This window comes from Conger conger, chromosome 9 (assembly GCF_963514075.1).
Source record: "Conger conger chromosome 9, fConCon1.1, whole genome shotgun sequence".
NCBI classification, from domain to species: Eukaryota; Metazoa; Chordata; class Actinopteri; order Anguilliformes; family Congridae; genus Conger; species Conger conger.
In genome coordinates this window covers 5,560,788-5,568,287 of record NC_083768.1, presented here as the reverse complement: position 1 = coordinate 5,568,287, position 7,500 = coordinate 5,560,788, and the positions used below count along the sequence as shown (strand labels likewise).

General features: G+C 45.5%; 1 protein-coding gene across 5 annotated transcripts in view; it reads left to right on the top strand.

Annotated features, from left to right (window-relative positions):
• The window catches only part of LOC133136491 (extended synaptotagmin-2-like), a 46,375-nt gene that overhangs the window by 15,039 nt on the left and 23,836 nt on the right, over positions 1 to 7,500 (top strand). For all 5 annotated transcript variants that reach the window (XM_061254029.1, XM_061254027.1, XM_061254024.1 and 2 more), the window contains exon 6: positions 1,668 to 1,757. In XM_061254029.1, the coding sequence (XP_061110013.1) occupies positions 1,668 to 1,757 (90 nt within the window). The remainder of the gene's footprint in view (positions 1 to 1,667; positions 1,758 to 7,500) is intronic.

Sequence of the window (7,500 nt, the reverse complement as noted above, 5' to 3'; positions counted from 1 at the left end):
TTTCTCACATGGGGCGACATTGGCTCAGGAGGTAAGAGCAGTCGTCTGGCAGTCGGAGGGTTGCCGGGTCGATCCCGCCCTGGGTGTGTCGAAGTGTCCCTGAGCAAGACACCTCACCCCTAAATGCTCCTGACAAGCTGGTCGGTGCCTTGCATGGCAGCCAATCGCCGTTGGTGTGTGTGTGCGTGTATGAATGGGTGAATGAGAAGCATCAAGTGTAAAACATTTTTGGATAAAGCCGCTATATAGATGCCAACCATTTACACAATTCATAATTTGTTTGGTAACACTTTACAATAAGGTTGCATGAACTGACTAATGTAGCTGTGAACTAAGTACTTCTGAGAAGTCATCTGTACAGCTCTGTTAATGTATTTGTACATCATTAATTCATGTTAACATCCACATTAGTTAACTTATTGCCAATTCATGTACCTTACTCTAAAGTGTGAGGTTTTACAATTGTGGGAAAACAAGCTAAGTACAAGAAAGAGCGAGTGTTTTTATCATCGTGCACCATCAGTGATCTCACAGTGCTCTGACGCAGTGTCTGACAAAGTCTACATTCGCACCACATTTGTAGACAACGATGCGGATGAAAACTAAGTTTTGCAAAGCTCTTTCTGCAATTCTGTTTCTTTAATTTGTAATTCACCAAGCATTCTGGAACAAATCTGTGCAGTACGAGGTTGTGCATCTTTGAGAGCCTATTTTCAAAGCTGATCGGCAAAGACTGGGCCAGTTGTTCATATTAATTGTGCACAGTCCAGTGACTTTTTATTAAATTGTTTTGAAAAAAACAAAAAAAATTGAATTGAATTGGCTGATTTCATTATAGAACGTTCCAGAAAACAGGAGGCAGTGTAACGTGCAGTGTAAATATTATGCACAGCCGCTCAGCTGTTTACAGTAGTTTTGTTTATTCAAAGGGAGTTGGGTTCTGTTGACAAGACAGACAGTCGTTCACCCTAATCTCTCCCCACAGTCCGACTCTCTCACACGCTCAAGTCATTTTAAAATGCAATATTCTGCAATTTTATTAAACAAAAAAAGAACAAAAAAATTTATTGTAACTGTAAGTTCAGTCCTGGATGGTTGATCTGCTGGGTTTCAGTGTAACACATGTAAGTCACTGATTGGCTAAAGAATCCACACTCCTCCTTTCAAGGGACTAAATAGGTTGCTGATTGGAAGGAACCAAAAAACACCTGCAGACACTGTGGCTCTCTAAGACTGGTGTTTTGGGTCCCTGCCACCGAAATATATACTTGGTGTTTTTAATGTGGGAATTGCATATTCCCTGTCGTTACGTGAAAAAATACAAAAATAGAATACATTCTCTACACAAAAACAGGCGATTTATTTGTGTGGGTGCACGGGTGAATACGCCTGTATATGGCTGCGTGTGTGTGTCTGTGTGTGTGTGTGTGTGCAGCACGTGTAGCCATGAATGGAACATGAATGGAACATGAATGGAACATGAATGGAACCCGGAAGGTTGTTGGTACAACCCCAGTGTAGCCGCGATAAGATCGGTGCAGCCCTTAACCCCACATTGCTCCAGGGAGGATTAGTCTGATCCTAAACATTGTCCCTGCTTAGTCTAATCGACTGTAAGTCGCTTGGGCTAAAAGCGTCAGCTGAATAAGTGCAATGTGTCTCTGCAGCTTCACGGAGTCCTGAGGGTGATCATGGACCCACTCCTGGGAGACATGCCGCTGATCGGCGCCGTCTCCGTCTTCTTCCTGAAGAAGCCTGTGAGTAAAAAAACACTTCACTCTCCCGTTCGGACGCCTTCCAGAAGTGATGCTAATGTGTGCGTGTAGTTTCCGACCACATCGGATCCTGTTGGATCGTATCGTTGCAAAATGAGTGATATTCCTGCCAAATATCATCAAACTGTTGCCTTCAAGGATCGATATCGTGTCCTAATCACACCCCCATTGATTACCCAAAATGCAGTGGGGAATGTAAGACGATATTATGAAGTAATAGTATTGTGTCGAAATACCAGAGTAAGTTGAGTGAGTGTTATTGCTGAGTAGGTCCTCGTATTTCAGCTGTGGTCTCGAGCCTTTTACTGGTACGGCTGCGTTCTCTCTGGATCAGAAACCTCCAGTCTTCCTGTCTGTGGTCCTGTCTTCCTGTCTGTGGTCCTGTCTTCCTGTCTGTGGTCCTGTTTCTTCTCCTGTCTGTGATCATGTCTTCCTGTCTGTGGTCCTGTTTCTTCTCCTGTCTGTGGTCCTGTCTGTGATCCTGTCTTCCTGTCTGTGGTCCTGTTTCTTCTCCTGTCTGTGGTCCTGTCTTCCTGTCTGTGGTCCTGTTTCTTCTCCTGTCTGTGGTCCTGTCTGTGGTCCTGTCTTCCTGTCTGTGGTCCTGTCTGTGGTCCTGTCTTCCTGTCTGTGGTCCTGTCTGTGGTCCGGTCTGTTGCCGTGTCTGTCGTCCTGTCTGTTGGCAACGTTTCACAGATCCAGGGTTGATGCACAATATCCCTGCAGACATTCCTGAGCCTTATATGGCTACAAATTGAACTTATTTTAATCTGTTGCTGGTAGAAAGATTGAGTGGAATGTGATGTTTGTGATATGAAGTAATGGGCTCTTCTCCCTCAGACAGGGAGATTGTGTTTATAATGTGATTTTGGTCTGTTGCAAACAAACTCATTTATCTTATTTGTTTTGGATTAAGACTGTTGGCTTTTTTACGGGATCGTTCTAACACGGTTGCTACGGAGACCTACGGTCTGTTGGTTCCAGCAGAATGCCTGCCTTTGTCTCTTGCGATTGGCCGGCTGGCAGATGTGTCTGTTTGGATATGGATGGAGGAAAGAGAATGGTACAGTGCGTGAGCGTATTATAAAAAGGGTGTCATAACTTCGTCCAAAGTCCATATGGCTCATATATTCTTCATTTGACTGTGTGGATTCATTCAGGGACTGTGTGTTTTGATACTTTCAGAGTGTCTTTATACCACCTTCAACGCCTTTATGATCTACATAGCAAGGGAAAATGTGGAAATTTTCCACGATACGGGCCCTTTAAAGGGAGAAGGGTGCTGCCCGTTCTGTGGAGACTAAATCTCTCTCGCTTGCCGGGGAGAGAGACCTCAGCCGGTGCAGTTAGAAAGTTTTGCATACAGTGGTTATCCTGTGTTACCGCTGTGCTTTCCATCCTGCCTACGTCTCTATATAGAATTCCATCCTGCCTACTCCTCTGTGTGGAATTCCATCCTGCCTACTCCTCTGTCATGGAATTCCATCTTGGGTCTTTCAGTTTACCATCTGAAATTCCTCCCTCTGTTTCACAGCCTCTCACACCTGGGTCAATTTCCTAATTATTTCGGATTCAAATACTTCTTCTGTGCCCGATTGATCTTGCCTGGTACGATTGAGCCAGACAAGAGGACCAGAAGGCGGGGTTTGCACTTTTTGAGGGTAGTTCACGGGTTCCAATAAAAAACTACACAAGCTCAGTAAAGCGTATGAAAGTATTTGCGTCCAGAACAATGGTGTATTTGACCCAGGTATGAGTTCCACACTACTGCTCTGTTCAGATGCTAGCTGTGTTGCTGCTAACGACAATGCTATACATTTGGGAATAAAGACAAGATACAGATTGGCACGCTGGTCCTGAAAACCTTTAAAAAGTTTTACAGTTTCTAATATTTGTTCTACGGACATTTTCGGGAAGTAGTACATTACCCATTTGCTAACATTGATTTAGATGCTCTGTTTATGCAAGTAGGACACTGGTAAATACACAGCTCCTGAAAACAGTTAGTAGTATTTACTCTGGGAAGTTTTTCAGCAATCTAAGCACTTGCGCATTTGCTTGCATGGCCGACATTAAGATGTCTCACTCTGGGGTTGATGTGCAATAGTGACGGTTCTCTGCTTTCCCAGTCCGTTTCCCTGACGGTTGCTCTGCGCTGTTCTCTGCAGTAGACGGGTCGTGAAATATAGGCTATTATCAGTCGTTGGCATCGTGAGCTGCGCTGCCCATCCGTCACTGTGCAAAGCGAAAAGATTCATCCTTTCTCTCTCAGCGGCCTACTCGCGTCGTGAAGCAATTATTTAGCCTCCCGATGACGGATCGGTAAAATGCGCTCTTCACTTCGCTACACTTTATTCGCTAAACTGCAGCAAATGTGCGTTTAACAAGAACGGCTCCCCGCTGTAAAATCCAGCCATGGCAGTTTCAAAATTGAGCTGGCCAACCAGCTAGTGCTGGAGGTGTTAGCTTGTCTGAGCTGGAAGCTGGTAAACCAGCTGTTTCAAAAACCTAGATTGAGCTGTTAATTTCAGCAGGGCTAGCCAATGCTAATGTCACCAGCGATACAAAATACAACTAAAAAAAGTACAACTAAAATACTTTCAGTTTCCTATTCGTACTTAGCGGAGTCCCTGGGGGCATGTCAGGTGTTTATGACCGGGTTGTATCCACGCTCTGGAATTTACCTGAAAGTAAACCTGTGACTGTGCTGTCAGTATTGCCAACTCTTCAGAGTTGACCATCAGATTAGCCGCTAAACGACGCCACACGTTCATTCGCTTCAACTGCTAATTATGTTGTGACAGTTCCACCGTTTTCCTGGGCTGCTTTGAAGATGAAATCGCGGGTGAAAAAAAAGAAGGCATGAGTTGTCAGCTTTAAATTAATTTAGACCCTGCTTCTTTCTGTTGTGAATTGCAGCCATGGAGGAACAAGTAGGATTGTGTTGTTCCACAGACGGACTAGAGGACTCTGGATCCGTGTGCCAGAATATCCCGGTTATCGTGTTAGGAAAAAAAGAACATCTATTTATATATGCTTCTCCGCTCACCGCTGACTTCTCCCAGTGGGTGAGGCAGATGAGATGAGCGGAGATGAAATGAGCTATAGCCTACTTTACTAACCCCTGACCTAAAAACACAGTCACAAACCAGCAATATAACACGGAAACTAAGTGTGTGACATGGGCAAAACGAATGCAAATTGTATTTATCATAAGGAAAAAAAACAAGCACATTGCAATGTGTCGGCTGTTTAGTTTTGATTAATCTCATGGGGAAAGTGCTTCTAATATTAAGCTGGTTACTTTTTCCCCCTGGAATAGCAGTGAAGTCAATAACATAGCTTTTTTTTTTTTTTCTTCTTCCATGTGCAGTTAAAGCCACTGTTGACAAAAACCAAGCCAATTGCTCACGCCACGCGTGTGCTGTGAGACTCCACTGCACCCGCCTCATCGATTCGTGTAGGTGGATTGTGGGTAGTGCGGCACAGGAAGACGGACTCCCACGCGACGCTGAGCTGCAGCTCGTGATAAGCAGCGGACGTTTTGAACGCGCTGCCGCGGCCGTTTTTTATAACCGCCGCAGTCTGCGCCACACGAGACACTAAAACACCCCCGTCGATCTTTATTTATGTGTTCGTGAACGAGCCGTTCGTGCCCGTTCCGCCAGCTCTCTCATCGCGGTGTTTGTCCTGCGCTCTGTTTGCATTTACCCACTGCCCTAGCTGCACATCGACGTTAGCCTGTCAGAGGATCGACGTTACTGTGTGTAAGAAACTGGGGAGGAAGGCGCGATGTAATCACCGCGATGTAATCATCGCACCGCGGTGTAGTAATTGTTGGCGCATATAGTTTAATCTCTGGATTAAGTGTAAAACTTGTATATCTTGGTAACTTGTATTTTTCTGAACAAAATTAATATATACCTAGGTCAAAGAATGTGACTGCTAATTACTGGCCTTGGCTTCCAGAAATATGTTATGGCTGCTTTTAGTGCATGTGGCTTAAATTCATAATTATAGTTAATAATGCATACATGTGATCCAAGATGATGATGGGAAAAAGGCAGAGCTAGGCAGAGAAAGAAATTCATTATTAGTCCATCATTCAGGCTTTCAAAGGTCTGGTTCCCAATTAATTGGAAATATATCCACTCGGAAAATCCAGCTAAAACTCTGCTACGATCTACAAAATCACAAAAAATGATAAAGCCAATGCGTTCAGGGGCCCTTTCCTGTCCGAACAGCCCAATCCATGATGACATAGCTTCTGTAATGAGGTCAATTTCTTTACAAACGTGCTAACAGGCTATGTAGCCACCCCTGCTGTATGATGGCCATACATTACATTATTGGCATTTGGCAGACGCTCTTATTCAGAGCGACATACAGTTGATTGGACTAAGCAGGAGACAATCCTCCCCTGGAGCAATGCAGGGTTAAGGGCCTTGCTCAAGGGTCCAGCGGCTGTGTGGATCTTATTGTGGCTACACTGGGATTCAAACCACCGACCTTGCGTGTCCCAGTCCTTTACCTTAACCACTACGCTACAGGCTGCCGGGCGTTGGAGTGAGCACCCTGAAAATATGGCTTCCAGAGCGGAGGCCATGTGAAATGATTCTTGGGAGAAACTCCACTCCGATCAAACAGCCAATCAGCAGCCAGGCCTTGCAGCTTCCGTGTGACCATGTGATGTGTCTCGACCAATTACGTGAAGTTATGTGGCTGGGGTTCTGTTCGGCAGTGATCCGGAGGCTCCCAATCTGAAACAAACTCATAAGTATGTTAGTATGTTAATAATTGTCAGAAATGTTGTTTAGGGCCATATCATCCTAAGGTCTCGATTTGTACTCCTAAAATAAAGACAGTTTGACCTGAACACGTGGGCCTGTAGTGTAACCTGGTTATTCGTTAACCATGGCGACTGGGAGGCCCACGCCTCTTCTTTTATGGTAAAAGGTATTCCCGTCGCTAGCATAGCACTGATTCACGGCTGGGCGGAGCTCAGGGCTGAGAGAGGTGAAAGAATGCGTGGGGTGTAATTGTATACTGCAGTCCATCACGAGCACAGAAGACCACTAACTGAACGCTGCCGTGTACTTCAGTCTGGACAAAAACAGCTGGGTGGGGCTGGAGATCAATGAGTTTCTGGTCGGCTGTTCGTTTCGCATGCCCTGAATAGGACAAAATGGCGGAGTTTTTACTGTGAAACAGTGAGACTGGAGTGATGGTCATGGTGTCTGTGTGTGTGTGTGTGTGTGTGTGTGTGTGTGTGTAAACATGCCCTGTATGGTGTCTGTGTGTGTGTGTGTGTGTGTAAACATGCCCTGTATGGTGTCTGTGTGTGTGTGTGTGTGTGTAAACATGCCCTGTAATTAGGCGTTGTAAAGAGTGCAGTTTGCCTGTGGAGCTGTTGGGTGTGGTGCTCTGAACGTCTGACACAACCAGCTGTGTGCCAGCGAGGTCAGATACACACACACGCACACACACACACACACACACACACACACACACACACACATACAGACATACACACACACACACACACGCACACACAGACGCACAGGGCATACGCACACGCACACACAGGGCATACACACATACGGACATACACACACACACACACACACAGCACAGGCACACACACAGCGCATACACACGCACACAGGGCATACACACATACAGACATACACACACAGCGCATAGACACGCACACACACAGCGCATACAA